We start from the raw sequence: 23,819 nt of genomic DNA, 5'->3' as shown, positions 1-23,819 counted from the left end.
AAAAAAAAAAAAAAAAAAAAAAAAAAAAAAAAAAAAAAAAAAAAAAAAAAAAAAAAAAAAAACAGAAGAGGAACTAAAATCTAAGGAAGGGTGGTGCCCCAATAAGATTCTTTAAAAGAAAATCTTTAGTTTTTGCTCCTTCAATAGTCAAAAAAGGAAAATTATATTGAAAAAAAGGTGTTAAGATATAAAACTTCGCCATCGCCTCACAGAAAGATTTTTTAACTGTGCCAAAACTCCTAGAAGTTGCAGAAACATATACGGAAGGCTGAAGAATTTTCTCCCCAGAAGCTACTGGTTGTTTTGAAATTCTAAATAAATAAATAAAGATAATTAGCAATCTTCTCTGGATTTGATGTTCCCTGATGCCATGTCTCTAATTGATATCAAAACAGTAAATAATTGATTCGATATCCACTGAATATAGGACTTAGCGAGACAATGAATAGATGTAAATGCTCTACTTCACATGGCTCTGCAGCTGGTGAATGCACCCAGCAAACACGCAGTTGAGCTCAACGCTGTACAACTTATAAACAAATTATAATCGACACTATAATAAGTGAGAATTAGGTCAAAATTATCGCGGTAGGCAACTAAACACCACTTCCATTTCTAGAGGACTTCTCTTCTCTCTCGTTGATTAACTATATGAATAATAACAAACGAAAAAAAGTTATGGCGCGCAACTGACCTTCATATGCCTCGTTTATTTCCTGAAATCTGGAAGTGGCACCGTCGTGGTCTTTCTTCTTGTCAGGATGCCATTTCTGCACACAATCCAACCGATAAACAAACGAAAATCAAAAGAAAAGAGATAAAAATTTACCGATAAACAATTACAGAGAGAGAGAGAGCGAACCAGAGCCAGGCGTATGTAATTGGAACGAATTTCATCGTCCGTAGCGTCGTAACCGACCTCCAAAATTTTGTAATAATCCTAGAAACAGGCGGAGATAAGAAATTGCGGCAAATACGCTTCGGTAGATGGCAGGAAAGTTGAAGAACGTTAATTAAAATACCTTCGGCTTAACAATGGCGGAGAAGAAATCGAAATTGATGTGGGAATGATGATCGGAGTCGGTATCATTGTGATTGTCTTCCCACGCACCCGACATCGTGGTGGAGTGTTTGGCATCCGGGAAAATGGACAGAAATTGAGAGAAAATGGCGGTTTCTAGATATGATTGTTAATTGTTGTTATTCGTTGTTTGGGAAAGCCAGGTCCTGCTCTGCTCTGCGCGTGCGATCTCTTTTAGTTTTATTGGGCCTGTTACTGGGCCTGTTACTAGGCCTGGGCCTCTATCTTTTTTATTTATTATTATATAACATTTAAATGTCTGCCACGTGTCAAAATCAGATAACTGAGATTAATCTCGGTTCTGAGTTTCCTTCTTAAAAAAACTCTCCTCACAATATTTTTCATTTTCCTACCAATGAAACTTAGGCCGGGCCCAGTATAGTAAATACCACATAGGATCGCCTCTCTCGGTGGTCAATTGAGGTATCATGTCCAAGACATCGTGTATCCCTTTCCTCCCTATAACACTTGAGTCCACGTTCAGCTCTATTGCCGAAACCATAACCAAGCAGCCCAGAATTGAAAACATCGGTTGAAAGGGAATCAATGGCAAGTAAGAAGCTAAATCTGGAGTCCTACTGCCCAGTACTTGATTCTACTATTGAAGTAAGCGGAATACCCTTGCCCTTTCCAACCCCGTTCTGATTCGTTTAAGATTGATCATGTCAAACTTGAATGATTCTACGTTCTCCTCCCACCTGTTTAAGACTGATCATGTTAAACTTGAATGATTCTACGTGTAAGTACATAGAATTGCAAAGAAACTTAGTCAATGGCTAAAGAAAAGCACAAATGCTCATTTTAGTACATTTTTCAAGATACATAGCACACGTAATGTATCTTCAAGGACTATTTCCGCATCTCCCTGACCAAATCCTCCCAGATTAGTGGGATTACTCGTTAATGGTTGATTTTGATGGATGATTCGCCCTCTGAAACAAGAAGTTCTGGTCCTGGAGGGATAATATCAACCACTTCCCGCTCATTCGATGCATACACTATGATTATTTTATATCCTCCCTTTTCTTTTCGTATTATTTTGCTTACTATACCTGTGTAGCATTATAAACATTATTATGACTACTCTGACTCTCGGGTAAATCTAACCCATAACTTTATATAGTCTCAAAATAAAAAAATTTAATGTTCATCACGCATTCAAAGAGCTGTAACCATATTTTATGACCATAGTCACTTTGTATACTTTATGATTCTAATTAGCTACTATGTAAATAAGTCTTTAAATACATTAAATAAACGTCATAACTCAAAATTATGATTCACCCAAATTTTAAAACACTGAAATTTGTGATACAAATTAAAATATCTTTTGATAATCTTGACATCATTTTCTTCAAGTTTTTTCTTGAATTTTATATTGCATGATTGATGTCTTAGTTCAGGACATTTCTATTTTTTTTATAATAATAAATTTAAATAAATATTAATTTTAAATTTTATGTTAAATAAATATCTCCGACTTTAAAATTTACCTTACACAAAATTAGAAATATAACAATAAAATAAAGTAAAAATATGAACAGTTATATAGTTATTATTAATGGGAGGGAAATAATTCCATCCATGTAATATTAATTTCACAATTACAAAAAAAAAAAACAAAAAAAAATAATAAAAATAAAAATTCCAGCTATTAATTACTTCAAATAAATAAATAATCGAGTAGGGCCACCGCCACCACACACCAAAAAAACAATATTATTTAAATTAATTTAATGAAAAATGTCAGAAAATGATCAATTTTATTCTATGATTCTGCTGGTTTCACGCGAGGCGTTCAAAAATTTTCAAACCAAAGTTGTTTTAATAATGTTCTATGATTCTCAATCATCCAATGGGGCGCCGACACGTTGCATACAGTAATCCTCCACGTGGCAGGACGAGAGCATGTCTTGACGATCTCGATCTTGTCTGCCCATAGTTTCCCCTAGCCGTTGGTCTCCCATCAATTCTATTTATATAGTTTTATACGTTTTTATAATAAGCTTTTGCCATTAAATATTTGAATTTTATTTAGTAACTCGCTCATTCTTAGTTGGGCGCCTCTTCTTATTGTTTCGTCCGCCTGCTTCTTTCTTAGCTTATTAGTGTGTAGGATGGTAAACTCGGAGAGCTTCCGCCTTCTCATTAAACGTGCCCTCAACAATTTGATGGTGGTTCGGTTTCTGTTTTTGGGTCGGGAAAATGGAGCTACCAAAGGTAAATTGTCCCAATTCGATCATGAGATTAAAATAGTCGTGCAACGAAATAGTTCATATCCTCCCTTTCAACGAGGCATGACTGGCTTGGTGATGTAAGGATTCACATACAAGACTTAAAATATAGTACTAAAGAGCGTGATGATCATAAATAAATTATAATTTATTTTTAAAGTAACATATCCTTGTCTGATTCTAAAATTCAATTTTATCTTTTAATTCTTTTATTAAAAAAAATTCACCCGATCAATATGACCGAGGGTTGACCCTAAAAAGTAAAGGCTCGAGTTTTGCTTCAGCCAAGTCTAATGCACCAAGAGTATTGTTTGACCATTGATTCATTCGACCATGTCTTAATAGCCAAATCCACGGTCCAACCTTTTCAATTTGGCTATGAGCCAGAGTTTATTTAAGTTTGAGTTGAGTTCAGGGCGGACCCGTTAAATATTAATTAATTTTTTAAAGAATTTATTGATTAAACATTATTATAATCCATTGATTTTCTACCTTTTATTTTTGTATTTATTTTAGTACTTTTTACACGATATAATTACTGAAATTATAAAAAGTAGTATTCAATTTATTTTTTTTTGGATATTTTAATTAAATTTTAAGCTGTTCCAAATTGACATATTGGAAGAAATTTTGAATTTTTACTCGTATTTTAAATTCGAATATTAAATAAAGCAAAAACTGGAAATTCGGCACCGGTTCAAGCTGTGACGAAAAGGACAGAAAGTAGGGGCCAAGTGGGACCCGGACGCCCATGTGAACCGGTTGCTAGTCGTCTTCTATCGGCAAGTGAAGGAAAGCGTTGCGTCCCCACTTCAACGTTCACTAATATTTTTCCCATTATTAAAAAAAAAAAAAAAAAAAAAAAAAAAAAAAAAACACGAATGACTGCCACGTATGCTGCCCGTTACATTTTCCCGGCGCACACTTCAAGTACGTGTCCTTTAATTTCGGCCTAATTAATGAATTATTCCAAATAAAACAAGCTGAAAACGTCGTCGTTTCCTTTAATGCAAATACTTTATTTAATAATTGTGAAAAATATGGAATCTAAAATAAATAAATAAATAAATAAATAGATAAAAGGTGGCCAAAAAGTACCACCATAAGCCGTAGTCCCTTGCTTTCCAGTGGGTTTCAGAGCTAAAAAGCTTGCTGTATAAGCAAACTTTTGTCTCCATTTTTTCTTCAAATCTCGTACTCGTTTTCCCTCTCTGTTGATCTTCTCTCTCTTTCTGTTCATCGCAATCTGCGTGATTTACCGAGCGGCATTGCCTTTTTTGTCGAGTTTTTTTGTTGTTCTTCGTGCAGTGAGCTCTGAGGGTTCGATTCTAATGTGAGTTCCTGGTAATTTCTGAACTCTGGATTTGAGATTTGATTTCGCGGTTGTGAGATTAGGAGGTTGAAAGGGAGGTAGAATGTTTACCGACGGACTTGATAAAAGTGCCCTTCGATGGGTTCGCGAGGTTTCATTCTACTTCAATCCCTATTATTTTGCTTTTAAATTGATTTTGTTGTCAAATTGTTCTTGTTCATCTTTCTTCTCACTGTTGAGTTTTGGTGTGGGATTTCTGCTATCCGTTGATTATTTTGTTTTTTTGACAGAAGGAAGTACCGTTTGGTTCTTCGAATATGAGGTCTCGAGCCGATCCAATCACTGGCATCAGAGCGGGTACCGGAGCAAGGGGGTTTGGATTGCCACCGCCGTCGAAATTCAGAAGTGGACATTTGCCGGGGAGTGCGATTCCAGTATCGAGAACCATATCAGGCGATGTGGACAATAGTGCATCAGCTTCAGAGAATGATATGAGTACTGATTCTGAGGAGGATGTTTATGGAACTAGATATTCTATGGACTCATCACCGCAACGGAACGGAGTACCAAATCGTTCTGGTTATAGATATGGAAATCATTTGCCGGGGAGGTTAAATAATGGGAGTGATTACTTTTTCTCTGATGTTAGTTCGTCGAGGGAAACGTTGGTGGGGGGTCATAGGCCAATGGCTGAAAGGATGAGGGCTACAAATGGGAGATTCCCAACTGGGCAGAATGTTTATACAGAAGACGATTCTTCTGATTCTGCTGCGAGTTCTGAATTTTCTACTACACAAGTAGGGGGAAGTATTAATGGAGCTATACCCAGGAATAGAGCTTCAATGGCTTCAGAGGGATACTCATCAAGCCAGCCTTCTCGTATGAATGCGGGCAATGCGCCTAGAAAGGTCTACATTTCTTTGAAACTTTTATGTTCCTCATTTTCCATCTGTGTAATGCTGATTTAGTCTATTCTGCAAGATCAGCAAAATGGAAGGTTTTCGGATGACGATGATCAAGATGACGTTCCCAGTGCGCCTCCTTTTTGTGCTTCATCGCATGAAATTAAACAATGCCCTGAAAAACGCCAAGACGTGAAGCTTGACGGCACACATGATCGTAAAACTCCGTCTGGGGTTGAATTGCAGAATGGGAAGAAGAGCGACGACCAGTTTGTGAGGTTGGTTTCTGAACCAGTGACCGGTTTGAACTGCAGCACGAAAAATTTCCCATTAGAACAGTCTAAATAAATGACAGCCAAGTCTTTGTATTCCTTAACGTTTCATTGTTCGTTCTAAAAGTTGGGATCGGAAATGTTATCATCTCCTTGCTCTATTTGCAGACCTGTGAATTCGGAAGCTGCTGGTAGTTCAGGATTAGCTCGCCTCCCCACATATAATGCCAGGTTTTGCCATCTAAACTGTTTAGGGTTTATTGTTGATGACATGCTATCTTAATTTAGTTTTCTTATGGGGTTTATAATTCCAATATCAGTGCTTTAGGGCCGTGGTATGCTGTCATAGCATATGATGCCTGTGTGCGTTTATGTCTTCATGCTTGGGCAATGGAGAATATGGAAGCCCCGACGTTTTTGGAAAACGAATGTGCAGTACTACGAGATGCATTTGGGTAGGTCCATTCTCATCTCATTTGACTTCTTACAATTTTTCCTATGCAAAGAGTCAAAATCTTGAGTTGAAAAATTGCTCTTCATTGCTTTTACCAACTTATGTCTCGATCAATATGCTGCAGTTTACGCCAAGTACTCTTACAGTCGGAGGATGAATTGTTGGTGAAGCGTACTTCTGAACTCGCCAATGAGGGAGCTCCCACTAAACCAAAGAAAACAATAGGCAAAATAAAGGTGCAAGGTAAAGTGCATGGTATTCATAAAAACCTCATTGTTCAGGTGGCAATGGATGTGACCTAAAGAATGTTTATTGTGCAGTGAGGAAAGTGAAGATGGGGCTGGATCCACCAACAGGCTGTAATATTTTATCTTTAAAATCACCTGTAGTGAACCTAGAAACCATCAAGTACCAATTTTCTAGCTTTCAATCAGCAGTAGTTTCTGGATGGCATGCTTTGAATAAAATTCGCGTTGCACCACGGATACCTGTAAACAGTTCTTTATCTAGACAAAGCATGGCATATGTGCATGCAAGCACCCAGTACATCAAGCAGGTATCCAAAGTTCTTAAAGCTGGTGTAACAACCCTGCGCAGCAGTTCAACTTCCTATGAGGTGGTACAAGGTAATGCTTACTTACAAATTCTGATTTTGAACATGCCTATTAATTATACTGGACATTATAAATTATACTGAATCCCTTCGTTCGCTGTCATCAGAAACATACCCATGTTTGCTAAGACTGAAAAGTTTAGCTGAGGAAGATGCCGTCAAAATGCAAGCTGGATCAGGAGAAACTCATGTCTTGTATGTTATTTGCTCATGTACCATTTTTTAGTTAGGAATCCTTGTTCACGAAATCTCTGACAAGTGACAACTTTACAGCTTTCCAGATGGTCTTGGTGATGATCTAATAATTGAAGTTCAGGATTCCAATGCAAAGCATATTGGTCGAGCAGTCCTGCAAATAGCTGCCATTACTGACAACCCAGTAAAATCTTTTTTGACCCTGAAAATGCGTTATGTTTAAGAGTAATTCAACTATAGTCGAAGATTTATACAAAAGTTAAATGCAGGCAGAAAAATTACGTTGGTGGTCTATTTATCGAGAGCCTGAACATGAGCTCGTGGGAAAAATTCAACTATATGTAAATTACTCGGCAAGTACTGATGATAGTCAACCGAAGGTATGTTACTATAGATTTCCTTTCTCAAGTTTAGATCGCCTTCCCTTAGCCACGTAACTTTCCCGTTTTTTTTCTTACTTTGCCAATTAGATCTCTTATTAAGCATTCCACTCTTTTTCCTCATTTGATAATGTACTGATCTTGTCTTTGAAAATGAATAAACTGATTTTCTTTCGAGAATCCCCCTTCGCCAAATTTAGGCAAAATGGATCTTACCCAATTGTTTCGGTTGAATTTTCTGATTCCTGAGCTTCTTCATGATTTTAAGAATCACTTTTCTTCAAGCTGATCTCAATTAGATCTCTCTGGCCTATTTGTACTTGTTGTGAATTTATTAACAAGGAAAAATGTTTTAGAAAACCTTTGGTTTTCCAAGGTGCTTCTAAATTATTTGAAGTTTGAACATGTTGTAAATATTTTTTTTTATATTTGTGGTCCCTAGTGCGGTTTGGTGGCAGAAACAGTAGCATACGACCTAGTTCTTGAGGTTGCCATGAAGGTTCAGCATTTTCAACAGAGAAACCTTTTGTTGCATGGTTCCTGGAAATGGCTTTTGACAGAGTTTGCATCATACTATGGCATTTCAGAAGTATATACCAGATTAAGGTAAGAGGGCTATGTTAAGATAATTACTTATTCGACATAAATGGCCGGCACTGTGAATATTGATGGTACCTGGCATGTCAATAGATATCTTTCATATATCATGGATGTTGCCACGCCAACAGCTGACTGCCTCACCTTGGTGCACGACTTGCTCATGCCTGTTGTTATGAAGGGCCATGACAAAAGCACGTTGAGTCATCAAGAGGTAGTAATTCGAGCTTCCTTGTTCAAACCAGTAGATGCTTATTTTATCTCTACTATTTTATACTTTCAGTATTGTATATAATGAACATTTTGCAAATCTTGTTGGTTGTCTCTCAGAACCGAATTTTAGGAGAGACCAGGGTTCAAATTGAGCAGACACTTGCTCTTGTTTTTGAGAATTATAAATCACTTGATGAAGCAGCTCTCTCAGGTCTTATGGAGGTGTACAGACCTGCAACTGGTGTTGCAGCGCCTGCTATCGAACCTGCAGTTAAATTGTACACACTTCTTCATGATATTCTTTCTCCAGAGGCTCAGACTTCTTTGTGCCATTATTTCCAGGTTTTGAGAAACTTCATCTCTGTAGGAAGTAGGATTGCATTGTCAAGTTGAATGTTCAATTTTTGCCCTAAGGCTTAGCATCTTTTCAGGTTGCTGTGAAAAAGAGATCAAGGAGGCACTTGAGTGAGACAGATGAATATATGGGTAACAATAACGAAGGCAGTTTGGTCGATAATGTCACTATGTCCACTGCTTACCAAAAGATGAAATCAGTGTGTCTTAACATTAGGGAGGAGATATTGACTGACATTGAGATCCATAATCAACATATACTTCCCAGGTACCGCTTCCTGTTCAGAGCCATGACTGCATGTTAACCATAAGCCAAATTAAAGGGGAATTGACTATATTTGCAAAACTGCGAGATCTCATATCGGTCAGAGAGGTCAGAGAGGGGAACGAAGCATTCCTCAAAAGGGTGTGGAAATCTCTCCCTAGTAGGGAAAGCCCAAAGAAGACAATATCTGCTAGGTGTGTGCCAGCGAGGACACTGGGCCCCCAAGGGGAGTGGATTGTGAGATCTCACATCGGTTGGAGAGAGAAATAAAGCATTCCTTGAAAGAGTGTGGAAACTTCTCCCTAGTAGACACGTTTTAAAACCTTGAGAGGAAGCCCAGAGAGGACCATATCTGCTGGCGGTGGACTTGGACTGTTACAAAAACTTTCCTTCTGTTCAGAGATAGATTCTTTTCAGCAAAAGTTCATGGACAACATGTTCAAAATAACTTTTTTTTAGTATTTGTCAAGAGAAGCTTGCTGACATAAGTTTCTATTTGCAGTTTTGTAGACCTACCAAATCTCTCTGCTTCCATATACAGCACAGAGCTTTGCACTAGACTGCGTTCTTTCCTTATTGCTTGCCCACCAACAGGCCCCTCACCTGCAGTAGCAGAACTTGTTATTGCTACAGCTGATTTTCAGAGGGATCTTGCCAGATGGAACATTAGGTAACTTTTTGTTTATGCATAAACTAATTTTGTTATGTTCGGGAGATCATTCCTTGTAAATTTCCAATGATTTTTTTTTCTTTCAGTCCTGTGAAAGGGGGTGTTGATGCAAAAGAATTATTCCATTTGTACATTCTGGTGTGGATCCAGGATAAGCGTCTATTGTTGCTTGAAACCTGCAGATTGGATAAGGTCAGTCAAATTAATTACATTTCTATATTTTGAATATTACGAACTTCTTGCGAGCATGAAACATGGAGGAACACGGTTTCTATTAACATTAGAAAGAAGATTACAATTTTATCAATCAGAAAAGGACAATATGTAGTTTTTAAAGATGAACAAGGGGAATATCAGTAGAACATTTTTGTTTACCTTGCCCACAAACTTACCGTTACTTAAAGATGCACTTTAGAGGAAAGTATAACCTAAGCATCGACTGTTGTGCGTATGAGACTATGATCACTGTATTTGAGGAAAACATGCTCAGTTTATTTTACTTCTCAACTCATGGTGTGGTTAATATGAATGTAAATGCAGGTTAAGTGGTCGGGAGTTAGGACTCAACATTCGACAACACCTTTTGTCGATGAAATGTATGACCGATTAAAGGAAACATTGAGTGACTTTGAGATTTTCATTTGTCGATGGCCCGAGTACACCTTTGTTTTGGAACAAGTAAGTTCGTAATCTTGTGGCAACTCTTTTTGCTGTAAACACCGTCTCTTATCTCAACATATCTCATCGTTTGTTGATTTTTAAACCAAAAACCATGGGTAAGAATTTGCCTGTAATTTAAGGTCATCTTTATCAGAACTTCTATGGGATCTCTGAAGGTCTCTGATTTCTTCTCTAGTCTTGTCATCAGAAGTCTCTCTAACTAGCTTCTTTCTTTGGGATTTCTATAATAGGCTATTGCAGATGTTGAAAAAGCATTAGTGGAGGCATTGGATAAGCAGTATGCTGATGTCTTGGCTCCTCTTAAAGAGAATTTAGCACCCAAAAAATTCGGACTTAAGTATGTTCAGAAACTTGCCAAACGAACCCCAAGCTCTTATACTGTTCCTGATGAGGTAAGTTGACTCTTAAAATTCGAAGTTTTCTTTCATATGTGTGTGTTCCTTAATATTGAAATTCAATGATGATTTCAGCTGGGGATTCTATTAAATTCCATGAAGAGGATGCTCGACGTTTTACGCCCAAAGATAGAAGCCCAATTTAAGCAGTGGGGTTCCTGCATTCCTGAAGGTGGAAATGTAATTCCTGGAGAACGTCTTAGTGAAGTGACAGTCATGCTTAGAGCCAAGTTCAGAAACTATTTGCAAGCAATTGTGGAAAAGTTTGTTGAGAATGTAGGTATCATTTTGCTTAATCGAGTCTTTTGTTTAAAATTTGTCGCTCGAGAGCGTTTCGGCATGGGATTTTAGACTAAGAAGTAGGATATTTCTTTAAGTTTCAGTGAGATCATCTTGTTTTATCTGCCTTGTTGTTTACTGCAGACGAAGTTACAAAATGCTACAAAGCTAAAAAAGATTCTACAAGACTCCAAGGAAGCTGTGATTGAATCAGAAATACGAAGTAGGATGCAACCATTGAAAGATCAGTTGGCAAACACAATAAATCAGATTCATACTGTCTTTGAGAGTCGTGTCTTTATCGCTATCTGTCGGGGTTATTGGGATCGAATGGGACGGGTAAGATAAACCTGGATTTTTCTATACATGTTTGCTTCAAAATTGCTCCAAAATTGGGAATTCATTCTTTGATCCTTTACATTTTTGGATTTTTATTTGGCACAGGATGTTCTAAGCTTCATGGAGAACAGGAAAGAGAACAGGTCATGGTATAGAGGCTCACGAATTGCAGTTTCGGTAAGCAATTACTGAATTCCTTTAGAGTTCGTCACGTCGCTTGGTGGTCAATAAGGTCAAATGTAAATAATAAAGGGATCTTAGCAAGTCATGATGGTCACCTATGAGTTTCCTTGTTCCTTTGTCATTCTCATCACTTGTTCATTTGCAGGTACTCGACGACACATTTGCCTCACAAATGCAACAATTGCTCGGGAATTCGCTACAAGAGAAAGACCTCGAGCCACCAACCTCTATCACAGAAGTGCGATCGATGCTCTGCAAGGATTAAGGGCAAGGCAACCGTATCATCGTACCATAGAAGAAATATATTGGAGATATATTTTCAAGAAGCAAGAAGAGCCAAGGGCGGCTAACCTATAATCTTGTTAGCATGAAGGTTTTAGAAGTCAATTTTGATAAAAGAAAAGAATTAGAATCCTGATTCCATTTTGTAAAGGGAGTTAGCGACTCAGCTGCTCCAAAATTTTCTTTTGGTGTCTCTTAAATGATGTACTAACTATAGAGATGCAGATGTATATGTACAACAATTACATAAATATAATTCTTCCAATTCTTAGAGACACTGCCTTCGAACATACTCAATCTCAACTGCATTCATAAAAATAATTAGAAAATAGGCTTGGTATGAAAATCGTTAATCATATAATTTAGGATAAATATTTGTTTTAATCCTAGTTTTTTGTTTTTTAATGGTTAGATTAAAAGTTTCAATTTAATCTCTATCAACATTTTTTTCTTCATACTCTTTTAATTTACATGCATCTCATCGTATTTAAGCTGGTACAAATTTATAAGAGGAATTAGAACCTTTAATGATGAATGGTTCTGATTTCTTCTCTTAAATAGCACCTCTACATATCTATCAAATTACTAAACATCATGTTTGATATCATTGGTAACGGCTCAAGCCTATCGCTAACAGATGTTGTCCATTTTAACCCGTTATGTATTGTCGTCAGCTTCACAATTTTAAAATGCGTCTATTAGGAAGAAGTTTTCACACCCTTATAAAAAAATGTTTCGTTCCCCTTTTCAATTATTGTGAGACTTCACAATCCACTCCCTATTATACACGAAATACTATTTTCGTTCCGATATGTTGAGAAGTTTACCTTCAAATGTTCAAATATAGTTCTAGAACTATCCATAAATCAGATATACAAAATATGGGAACGGAACACATTTTAACTCATTGATATTTAAATAATAGTTAGAAATTGAATTAAACTAAAATTAACGATAGAGGCCAGATTAAAACATAAAAAAAAGAGACTAAATATTCACTTAGCCTTAATCATACAATTAACTTGCTAGTGTAAGAACTATCATTAGTTCAAAACAGAGCACAAACAACTTTATTAGGCATGTTGAATATGGGGAAATTAAATATTAGCAAGAATAATATGGAGAGCTGACCAGTTATATGAAGCCTCCAGTGTAGGGCACACCAGTTGGAGGCAGCCACGCATCCCCAACCAGAAAGTTTGAAACTGTAAAATTAGAAGCCTCAGTAGCATTAGAAATGACATGGTAACCAGGCCAGGTGACTCTGTTCTTTGTATTTGATCCAGCTCCTGAATTATTATACTCTGCATAATACAATGTGCTCAAGTATTCCCCTGACCATGGATCCCAACCAGCAGGATTTATGAACCCATCAATGAATGTCTGCATATAAACTGTTCTTGAATATTGCTTCCATGGCCTTCCCAAATATGTCTTGTTCATGTAACTCTTGCTTGCAGCTAAATCGCTCGTGGCTCGGATCGTGCAGTTGTGGATCGAAGTACCGGTGTTTTGGTTCGGATCTGATCGACCTTGAGCAGTGATCATGTTGGTCTGTCCAGAACGCGGTAGACGGGGATATATGTTGCAGTTTTGGAACACAACAGCTGCATTTCCAAATATGAAGTCCACTGTGCCATAAATGTCACATTCTCTGAAGAATTGTCTTAGGGAGTGAGTGTATAAGGTGTCTTGGTAACCCTCAAAGCTGCAGCTGTAGAAGATGGACATATCGGCCCCGCTTCTCATTGCAACTGCTTGGCCTTTGATTGCTCCAGCTGTGTTTTGGAAGGTTATGTTAACTGCCATGAATCCTTCTGCTGCCACAGCTGCATCATTCATGTAAAACCAAAAGACATCTTAAACTTTGGCTTAATTTAGATGATTACATATTTGAAGTTTGAACTTCCAGCCATCTAATAAATCTTTGAACTTGAATCATGTTAATAGGCCATTCACTTTTGATTAGAAGTAAAAATCATATGTTAAATCTTTGAACTTGAATCATGTTAATAGGCCATTCACTTTTGATTAGAAGTATAAATCATATTTTGTAACAGCTAACAAATATTTGGACTTTTTCAGACTTCCCTTTAAGATGGTAAAACAACATAGATATGGTCTTCTTTGGACTTTCCCTTTTTAGCTTCCTTTCAAAGTTTTAAAACGCATCTACTAGAAAGAGGTTTCAACCTCCCTTATAAGGAATGTTTCGTTCTCCTCTCCAATCAACGTGGGATCTCACAATCTACTCTCTTGGGAGCCTAGCCTCCTCACTGGCACTCCGCCTTGTGTCTAGCTTTAATACTATTTGTAAAAACCCAAACCCACTGCTAGTAGACATTGTCCTCTTTCAACTTTTCCTTATGGGCTTCCGCTCAAAATTTTAAAACGCGTCTACTAGGGGAGGTTTCCGCATCCTTACAAAGAATGCTTCGTTCTCCTCTCCAATCAATATGGAATCTCACGTATTCTCATCCTTTCGTATAAGACAATCAATGTTAATCAAAAGCATGCTTTTGTTTCTAATCACATAGTATTTCAAAATGCTTACCAAAAGTTGCACTGTTGAAGGTAGTCCAGCCGTCAGCGACGCTTTGGTTGCCCGTAATGATGGTCTGATTTATACCATCTCCAATCATGAGCAAGTACTTCTTCTTTGAAGGGATCGACACATACTCTTGGTAAACACCAGCTGCGATGTAAATCAAGAAGTAGCCATTGACAGCAAGAGAGTTGTTTGGAGCTGCATTAACAGCTTCTGTGATGGTGAGGAAGTTTCCTGTACCATCTTGACTCACAACTACAATACCATTAACCAAAATTCCATCATCTGAAGAAGATAAAAGCCTTCTTCGATTCGCCACCGAATTATAAACAGCACGGTCATGTTTCGACATTCTCAATGGCAACGGACCTTTCCTAAACCGGAGGTGTTTTGTCACAGGATGATCACGTGTTCTGTTTCTATTCCTAGGCACCCAGCCTTTTGTAAAAAGATCTAGAGAAAGACTGTATGATTTGGTACAATCAATGAGTGGTGCTAAGAGATCTTTCTCCAAACTAGAACCTGAGGCTACGGTATTTAGGCCATCAAGACAAGTATCAATGTTGGTTAAGATAGCACTTAGAAGACTCTGGATATAATCAGCTTTTGAGTAGGTTAGCTTTTTATCAGTGCCATTGACAGCCCGAAAAGAGTTCGACAAGAAATTAATGTTTAGTTGGGCAAGATATTGGCAATCTTTAAGACCACCAGTGACAGATTTTGGTAGAGTGGAACTGTTTTGAAGATGCTTCTCAATCAAATTCAAGAATGCAGATGCTTTAGACAAAGACCGACGCATCGAAAACCTACCTGATTCATAGACATTGCCTGAGGATTTTTGAAGCACAGAGATGCAGTAAGAAGGATTTGAGGTGAATTTGCAAATGGCTTTTGCAGCGAATAAATCATTGAGAGACCCATCTGCAGCAAAAGAAGAACTGAAAAGAGTTAAAAGTACAAAAAATGAAGCTATTAAAGCCATTGGCTTTGAACAAAAACTCAATTGTGAAAACAGAAGAGAGCTAAGTCCATATATATAGTGGCCAGATGAATAATGGTGAAATCTGCAACTTGTCAAATTATAAGTAAAAGTCAACAAAATAACTTCAAGTACAAAAAAGAAACAGTAAGCCTAGCCACTTTCTAGATTAATTGTCGCACAAACATGTTCAAAACACACCCACTTTGGGTAGATTGAGTAATCCATGCTTCCTTAAATGCTGTGCTAAGAGACAAGACTTAGTCTTTTTCTTGAACATTATAATACGAAACCAATGGTGGAATTTCCATGTGAGTTTGACCTCGAGAAGGGCTCAAGAGATACCTGGATGGAACCCTCCCTGCATGAATTGCACGTTTCCAACCTCTACTGCTGTTCATCAAACATGCTGCAGCCACATAGGAAGTGAGCTTAGTTCAACCTTATAACTGATATATACTTCTAATACAGAGACTCAAGTTAAAAAATATTGGATATTTCAGTAACGTCAAAGTATATTTAAATCCTAACTTGTTCCGCTATTGCCACCAAGTTGTTTAATTTTTATTTTGTCATAATTTAGATCTTTGTATAAAAAATGTTTTGAATAATTAATAAGTCAAGGTAAGATCGTGCGCACACAGATTAATATCATGTAAAATATAACGAGGCAAATAAGGAGGGAATATTCAAGAAGGAAATGACCCTTAAACAAAGATGCACTTGACACATTTTATATATGTATGTGTTATTATATTAACCTAAGGAGAAGACTTTAACATAGGCCATGTTTGAAGCTACCTGCATTGTAAGTTACTAGTTCTTGGGCCAAGTTAAAAAATAAAAAAAAATAAAAAAATGTTTGACTTATTGTTATTTATCTAAAAAAAATATCTTTATTAGTTCAAAAGTTTCAATTCTAGCCTCAAAATATCTTAAAAAACAGCTACGGTATCAAATGACAAAAAGATGGCTTTTCCGAAATGAAATATTTGATGCTATCTGTTACAATAATAACGAATCATTGATTTAACTGAATAACTAAATAAAATAGATTGACCTTCTCTTCGTTTTAGGTCGACCCTCTTCTCCATGGAAAGATCCCCTCTATGGATAATACACAAATGTTTCAAAAATACCCTTTATCAAAACTTAATTTATGTCAATTTTACTATTTTTTTTTTCTTTTTGTTGCTTCTTTTTTTTCCCTCTCTTTGACTTCTATTTTTCAAGCCTAATTCTTAAGAGAATAAAAAAATTGTTCTAATTGAATTTTAAAATCTATTTTATTTCGTTAAATTAAATAATTTCCTTGTAAATCACTTAGAATAAAAATACATTGTATTTTTGTTTTGCTTCAATTTTTGAGACATTCGTAAAAAATAAGCCTAGAATTGAAACTTAAAGAATAAAATTATTTTTTAAACAAATAGTAAAAATGAAGGGTATTTTTCATAATCTAGCCTAAAAAGGTAGGGCACAAGAAACCCAAATTATATTTAAAATAAACCATTTAATCAAATTTAATTACTTTCTTTTTCAATTTTATCATTTAAATATATATATATATATATATATTTGGAGAGAAAAAGAAAAGCAATTAGCCATGGAGTACCTTACACACACCTTGATCGCTGTGTAATAACGAACCAGTCAGCGACCCGATCGGTTGGATGAATTTTGATCCATGCAAATGAGAGAGACAGCAAAATTAGGCATGAACCCTCAACTTCCTGCGCCAAACCCAAACTGTTTTTCCGCCAAGAACGTTAAACCTCACACTAATTCTTCTGTAATCTCTCTATTTCTTCCATTTATGCCACACTGCTCGACAGATCCAGCCGAAACGAACAAGGGGAGAAGGGATCGTACCGAGAAGAACTTCTCTGATCGGTGGTTGTGTGGTTTCTTCAGCCGATGCGTCGTCATTAGGACGCATAAACTGGAAATTTTTGGAACGAATCACACACCCATCGATCTGGGGACTATCAAAGAAAAACCATGGAGGTTCTTCGGATGAGGCAGTTGATGTTGTTGTGGTCAACAATTCAAAGCTCCCGGGTTGCTCTCGTGGGTGGTAATCACACCGCTGCCAGATTTTGCACTCGCTAAAATTCCCTTTTCCCCTGCTTTAGCTTCCCCTTCCCCTCTCTGCCTGTTCGCTCGTATCTTTCTGCAATTTTCTTTAATTCTGTTTTTGCTCCAAATTAACCGCGCAACAAGCGATTTAGGAAAAAAAAATCTCCATATAGTTTCCAAGTTTTCATTTCAAGCAACCAATTCATGGCGTTCGGCTTGGTACATGCTTTGAAGTCCCAGGAGTACGACCACGTTCCTCATATGTATTTGGTAATCAAGCACCCTGCAGCATCTGGAGAATCTAGGGTTATTAGATTTCTTGCTCGAGCTGTGCTCTTGGCTTTGTTCATTGTTTCATTGCCTTATTTAGGATCAATTCTCAGAGGAGGATCCTCGATCGCGTCCCAATCGCTAAAGGATGCCGAATTTGGCTCTGAGAATGATATCGGCACTGTCACTTCGCAACTAAACGGCAACACAAATAGCTACAGAATCGTTAAACTCCAACAATCTGATTCTACAAACGTCGATGTGGAGAAGACCGGATTAGGCCAAAATGAGATCAAATACCCCGCTCAACGACGACTCTTGGCATACGAATCTGACGCTAAAAGAGCCGCAGCCCTTAAAGACCTCGAAGACGTCCTTCTCGAACCGCCGCGATCAGCATCGCGAAAATCTAAGCGATACTTGCAACGGACACGATACCTTCCAGATTTGATGGGCGATTCTCTCGAAGGCTATCCCCGCCATGTTTTCATCGACGTCGGACTTCCGGAGAAGGAAGGCGGAAGCGGCACAAGCTGGTTCGACAACAACTACCCTACCAGAAACAAGAAATTCGAAATGTTCAAAATCGAGACAGTGAGTACCGATCAAGAGCCATCCTCGAATCCGCCGCAAGTCGGTATATCGGACTGGCTGTCGAATAACGTAAGAGCGGAAGATTACGTTGTAATGAAAGCAGAAGCCGAGGTTGTGGAGGACATGATAACATCCAAAGCCGTAGGGTTGATCGACGAGCTTTTCTTGGAATGCAAGCCTCGTACTAACGGTGGACGGAAGGTTTCCGGTGGCGGGCCACGACCTTACTGGCAGTGTTTGGCTTTGTACGGCCGGCTCCGAGATGAAGGTGTGGCGGTTCATCAATGGTGGGGCTGAAAAGCGTAGTAGAATCAAATTCGAATCACCGGAGAGAGAGAGTTTCCATTTCTTTCTCTTTAGTTTTTAGTTTTTCCTTTTTTGTGCGGTTTTTCCTCTTTTTATTCTTTTTTTTTTCCAAAAAAAAAAAAACAACAAACAAAAATAGTTTTCATATGATCCAATTCTTCTGTTTTTTTTAAAATAATTTTAATTATTTGTATACATTATATTTCAATTTCTTTCGTTTTTAAATGTCTATTTACTTGCTATATATTAGTTAATATATATATATATATATATATATATATGTATACTTTAAGGTGTAAGATTATATTATCTATGGAAAATTTTTAAAGTGAATATTATAAAAAATATGTAAATACAAAAAAAAAATATATATATATATATATATATCATTGCAAATAAATATATATTTTTGAAGTATTGAAGATTATATTAAAATGAATATTATAAAAATATATGAATATTTTCCCCCCGTAACCCAGATAAACTCAAATTTCCGCCCGTAACCCAGCAAATAAGTACAAGTTCCAAAAATGGGGTACTATGAGTCAGTCTGTTTTAGGGAATGGCACCATTCCAATCTTCCTTCTCCTTTCCGGACCTACCTGAAAGAGAATTAGCAGCATTCCAGTCTTCCTTCTCCTTTTCAAGACCTACTTGAAAGAGGATCCAGTATTTTCTTGGTCGTGAATATCTGAATAAGACGAACTGCCCCGTGGTTTGCTTCGGAACTAAACAATTAGAATTAGGCTCGTTGAACTGGGATGTGTATTATCCCTATAGAGAGGATCTTTCAATGGAGAAGATCTGTCGAACTAAGACGAAGAGAATGATCTATCTATTTTATTTAATTATTCAGTTAAACCAATGTTTCGTTATATACCAGTAAAAATTTTATTATAAAAAATATGTATATACGACATTTTTTTATCCAATTATTTGTTTATTTATTTTCCTTATCATTAAAAAAAAAAAAAATTCAAACCCATAATGATGATAGAACTAGAGTCCATTTTGTATTTTTTTTTTATTAATTTTTTTTAAGTTGGGAATACGACTGATACGAGGGTGTTCAACCTTCCCGCCCTTTCTGTCTCACATTTTCAGACTTCCCAAAGTTAGGGTTCTTCGTTCCTCTGTTCTTTTGCCGTTTAATTCCTTTTGAATCTTTGCATCAGGAGGGCTTCGTCTTCCCTTCGGATTCTATTGCCGAATCATCCGAAGTTCTTGAGAGCCGCTCCCCGCTTTTGAGTCAGGTCAGATTTCGCGGTAATAATGTGATAATCTTTTTGATTGGACGATTATTTCATTTGAATTATTTTTAGATTAACCAGATATAGCTCCACTGTCGCTGTGCTTGAATTTCATTTATCAATTGTTTATTTGATTTCTATAACAACTCATACTCAATCCTTGATATATTTGATTGGACGATTATTTGATTTAAATTCGTTTAGAACAGATGTCATTCCACTGCTACTGTGCTCGATTTTCCTTCACCAATCGTTTATTTGGTTTCTGTGATCGACTGGCACTCAATCCTTGACATATTTGTCACAGACATCCACATCTTTCCATTTTCTTCTTCTTCTTCTTCTCAGTAATGCATCTCCTTCTTGAAACTACTATTTTATATTAGTTTTTCTGCCAACTTCAGTATGGTTCTGCAACAATGATAGGACGGTTATTTGGATTTATTATATTGTAGCATCATTGCCGACACTATTATGAACATCCACTAAAAAATTTCACCTCTAAAAACTTCTTGTAGTCTATGATTTAATCGTTGGAGGGGGTTCATGAAAACACGCAACTCCATTATCATCTGGATTCAATGGTGCAAAACAAGGTATGTTAGGAGTGTTTTCTAATGTATGATGATTGATTTGTTGTTAGTTACTCGACATTTTACTCTAATTGAGAAAACTTTCTTACAATTTGCTGATTGGTGATCACAGTAACTTCCTTTTTAATTCTTATGCTATAAATTTTCATCCATTCATTTATTCACTATGCAATAGCTATAGTGTCTATTTGGTACTAAAAGTGGGATACGTAGAGGAGAAATCATGAAAACAAGCAGCATATTTTGTGACACGGATTGAACGAGAGTCAACTTCCATCCATGACAGAATAGGGAATCCTTAATAGGGATTAAAAAAAAAAAAAAAAAGCAGAATCCCACTTATCGTGGATTAAACCAGAGCCAGTCTCTCTTTTTATGAGTAGAAAGCATTTCTTTCAAGAAAAGAGGTACCTTTGAACCTTTTTCAAATTTCATCATGAGATTCCAAAACACAATTGATATATGATTGAGTTTTAGTGAGAGACCTTAGTAAGTAGTAGGCATGAAGATTAATGCCACCCATGACCAATAGAACACTTATTTGTATTGATCCTATTCTTAAGCCTAGAAACGACCTTGAATAATGTACAAAGTTTTACTGAGATCAACTTACCAGGGGACTTTTGATCATCCTAGAGGGAAACAGTCCTCTGGATCTCCTCCTCAAAGGGCCTTTCAGTCCAAGAGCTCCATTTTCCATCAACTGGATATCAGCTCCCTTTAAAGTGAATGTCTGTCCTCCAAATCTGTAAAGTTTGGGCTTCTTTATTTAATTCACGGCTTCAAGATTAAATATGCCTGCATCTGACCACTTCCTGATTCTACTCCAGTTTCGTGCTTTCAAATGGGGTCCTCCCCTTTTAAATTATATATATAGATATATAGATATATAGATATAGATATAAAGTGTGTGGCTTGACCATTGCTAGTTTCTTTCTTCCTTGAAATGTTGGAGTGGGGCTCAGGTTCATGGATGACAGGTTTAATATGGAACAGAAAAGGTTTAGTACTTATTGGTCTCAAAAGGTCTTCTAGACTAACCAACATTAGTATATTAGAATTGGACAACCTCTCTCAGGTTAAAAAGAGAAATATGTAGCATGACTTAGTGGTTAAGAGTAAAACATCTTTACTTTTCTTAGAGGGTTATCTATAGATTCAAATCTCTACTCTTCACATATCAATTGTTTTTTCAATAAGACATGAAGACATTCTTCAAGAATTCATTGTAAAGGAGTGTGAAAGTTTGGAAGCATATCTTATCAACAGCTTTCTCATATCTATCCCACAGTTCATTGACATTAAGAATTGCCTCATCACCAACTTCACTACAGATAATAGTAGATTGAAGGCATAGCATTAGCGGCCCGCATTAGAAGGGCAAGATGGGAGGAGTGGAAAGAAGATGGGATATGTTTATCTTTTGCAAATAAGGAAGGATGGTTGAATTGACACGTAATATTGTGTTTGGGTTTATCCTTTTGAGTTTTCCCTCGAGGTTTATAAAACACATTTGCTAGGGAGAGGTTTTCATACTTTTATAAAGAATACTTTGTTTTCCTCTTCAACCAATGCGAGATCTCACAACTGATGTGGGAGAGGTTTCCTTTCGAGCTTTCCCTTAGCGTTCTCGTTGGCATTCATTCCATTTTTCCAATCGATGTAGGACCCCCCAATTCACCTCGTTTGGGGATCAACATCCTTGCTAGCACACCGCCTCGTGTCCACCCCCTTCGAGGCTCAACCTCCTCGCTGGCACATCGCCCAATGCGGGCTCTAATACCATTTATAACAGTACAAACCTATCGCTGGCATATATTGTTCTCTTTGGTCTTTTCTTTTCGGGCTTCTTCTCAAGGTTTTTAAAACGCGAGGAGAGGTTTCCACATCCTTATAGAGAATACTTCATTCACATCTTCAACTAATGTAGGATCTCACACCTTTAGTTGTAAAATATGACTATCGGTGGTAAGTCTCCCTTTATCACAATATGCCAACTTAATTTCACAAAGTAAATTGAAAAAGTCAATTGGACTACGTAGTGATAGAAATTAGATACCTTCCAACAGAGAAATGGACAATTCGAATTGTTTGGAAGCCATCAAATTCCAAAGGTGTAACACATGAATCCAAAACAGGAAGGGAAAAAAAAGTGGGAAAGTAAATTACAGGAAAATACGTTTTTGTCTTTTCGAATGTTTAACCGTCCAAATTGTTCTTCCAAGGTGGGCCCAATTCTCATGCCGGCCACGCACGAATATTCCCCTCCTCATGCCCCTCCACTCCCCCCTTATTCACTCTCTTCTTTACCCGATTTTCATTTTAATAAAATGTTTACATTTATTTCTTAAAGAAATCTTATTTTCATTGTTCCCCAATCATTTTTTTTTATTGTTATAATAATATGAAACTAAATTAGTTTATTAATTTGTTCTTTGTTGAACCCTTGACGCGTTAACATCATTTTTAAAATTTTAGGGTGCTTCACATGAATTTCAAAGCATTTAAATATGACCAAAAAAAAAAAAAAAAGTGTTTGGCTTAAGTTTTTTAAGGAGGGTTGTAAAATGCTTTTCAATAATTATGATTATTAAAAGGGGTTTGAGGAATTCTACTTTAAAATGATGTATTTAATTAGTTAATTTTCTTCCTGAAGTGTTATATAATAAATGGTTTGCTTTAAAAACACTTAATGCATTCTAAATTTTATAAATAAGAAAAAAAAAATTAAAATCTGGGAACGACTTTTATAGGTATAAAAAATAGGTAAGGTTGTGGAGATAATTAAAAAGTGTATTATAAAATAAATAAATTAATTAAGATGCACATGTGTTTTTTAGGAAAAAGAATAATTATTAAATAAATTTGGTTTAATATAATATAAAGAACAAAATCAGCTGGACCATCAACTACCTAACACTTCAACAAATTTTAAAAATAAATATAAAATGGTTATTAAAAAATCTCTAGAATTTTAATTTGAAAACTATTTCAAAGTATTTAAAAAAAATAAAAATAAAAGTAATAATAATACTAAATTGAAAAAGGAAAAGAATCTCATTTTTAGTGGATGCTAGCTCCCTTCGTGTTTCCATCCCCATCACCGCCCCGTTGTCCCTCCATATCATTCTTCAACCTTTTTGAGGAAAAAAAATATATATATATTAAATGTCTTATTCTTATTTATTTCAAAAAATAAAAATAAAAGTTATAACGGAACGGCATTTAACGACGAACCGTAATAAAAAAAAACCTGACCGCAGTGAACCGGACCGGACCGAACCGGACCTGCGAGAAAAAGGGGAATATTTGAGGAGCGGAGAATTCACGCTTTCCAACACCAAGAGAGAATGGAATTCTTTGCCTCCGACCGCGAAACAAACAAAATAAAAAAATAAATTTTTTTTTTGGGATATAAATATTTATTATTTTATTCATATGCGTAATTTCATTTTCCGCGTTCTACCCTCTTTTTTTTTTTTTTTTTTTTTTTTTTTAA

General features: G+C 36.5%; 3 protein-coding genes across 8 annotated transcripts in view; 1 reads left to right on the top strand and 2 right to left on the bottom strand.

The window, feature by feature from the left end:
• Positions 1-1,208, bottom strand: part of LOC111446423 (chaperone protein DnaJ-like) — a 2,741-nt gene extending 1,533 nt beyond the window's left edge. Inside the window, exons 1-3 of the mRNA XM_023085241.1 lie at positions 1,023-1,208; positions 863-940; positions 695-770 (exon numbers count right to left, since the gene is read on the bottom strand). Of these exons, the coding sequence (XP_022941009.1) occupies positions 695-770; positions 863-940; positions 1,023-1,118 (250 nt within the window). The 5' untranslated portion in view covers positions 1,119-1,208. The remainder of the gene's footprint in view (positions 1-694; positions 771-862; positions 941-1,022) is intronic.
• A 3,201-nt stretch (positions 1,209-4,409) lies between these two features.
• Positions 4,410-11,978, top strand: LOC111446368. 3 transcript variants are annotated; one of them, XM_023085161.1, is made up of 22 exons: positions 4,410-4,648; positions 4,918-5,535; positions 5,614-5,807; positions 5,970-6,032; positions 6,122-6,256; positions 6,380-6,498; positions 6,576-6,881; positions 6,976-7,063; positions 7,142-7,247; positions 7,333-7,443; positions 7,886-8,049; positions 8,134-8,254; positions 8,371-8,595; positions 8,685-8,875; positions 9,375-9,542; positions 9,629-9,734; positions 10,083-10,220; positions 10,454-10,615; positions 10,694-10,894; positions 11,042-11,236; positions 11,342-11,413; positions 11,565-11,978. In XM_023085161.1, the coding sequence occupies exons 2-22, from the start codon at positions 4,945-4,947 to the stop codon at positions 11,682-11,684; spliced, it is 3,576 nt and encodes a 1,191-aa protein (XP_022940929.1). In that variant the 5' UTR covers positions 4,410-4,648; positions 4,918-4,944; the 3' UTR covers positions 11,685-11,978. The 3 variants fall into 3 exon arrangements, with proteins under 3 accessions (XP_022940929.1, XP_022940928.1, XP_022940927.1); XM_023085160.1 differs by having other exon boundaries at positions 4,410-4,659; XM_023085159.1 differs by having other exon boundaries at positions 4,410-4,778.
• Positions 11,979-12,638: 660 nt separating this feature from the next.
• LOC111446371 (probable pectinesterase/pectinesterase inhibitor 20) lies at positions 12,639-18,564 on the bottom strand. Of its 4 annotated transcripts, XM_023085166.1 has the most exons (5): positions 16,844-18,564; positions 15,574-15,637; positions 15,060-15,170; positions 14,256-14,504; positions 12,639-13,530 (listed from the first exon to the last, which is right to left on the bottom strand). In XM_023085166.1, exons 2-5 carry the CDS (start codon positions 15,593-15,595, stop codon positions 12,836-12,838), a joined length of 1,077 nt encoding a protein of 358 aa, XP_022940934.1. In that variant the 5' UTR covers positions 15,596-15,637; positions 16,844-18,564; the 3' UTR covers positions 12,639-12,835. The 4 variants fall into 4 exon arrangements, with proteins under 4 accessions (XP_022940934.1, XP_022940931.1, XP_022940933.1 ...); XM_023085163.1 differs by having other exon boundaries at positions 14,256-15,170; XM_023085165.1 differs by having other exon boundaries at positions 14,256-15,170; positions 16,855-18,564.
• Between the last annotated feature and the right edge of the window lie 5,255 nt (positions 18,565-23,819).

This window comes from Cucurbita moschata, unplaced genomic scaffold (assembly GCF_002738365.1).
Source record: "Cucurbita moschata cultivar Rifu unplaced genomic scaffold, Cmos_1.0 Cmo_Scf00008, whole genome shotgun sequence".
NCBI lineage: Eukaryota > Viridiplantae > Streptophyta > Magnoliopsida > Cucurbitales > Cucurbitaceae > Cucurbita > Cucurbita moschata.
This window is presented reverse-complemented; position numbering and strand designations above follow the sequence as displayed.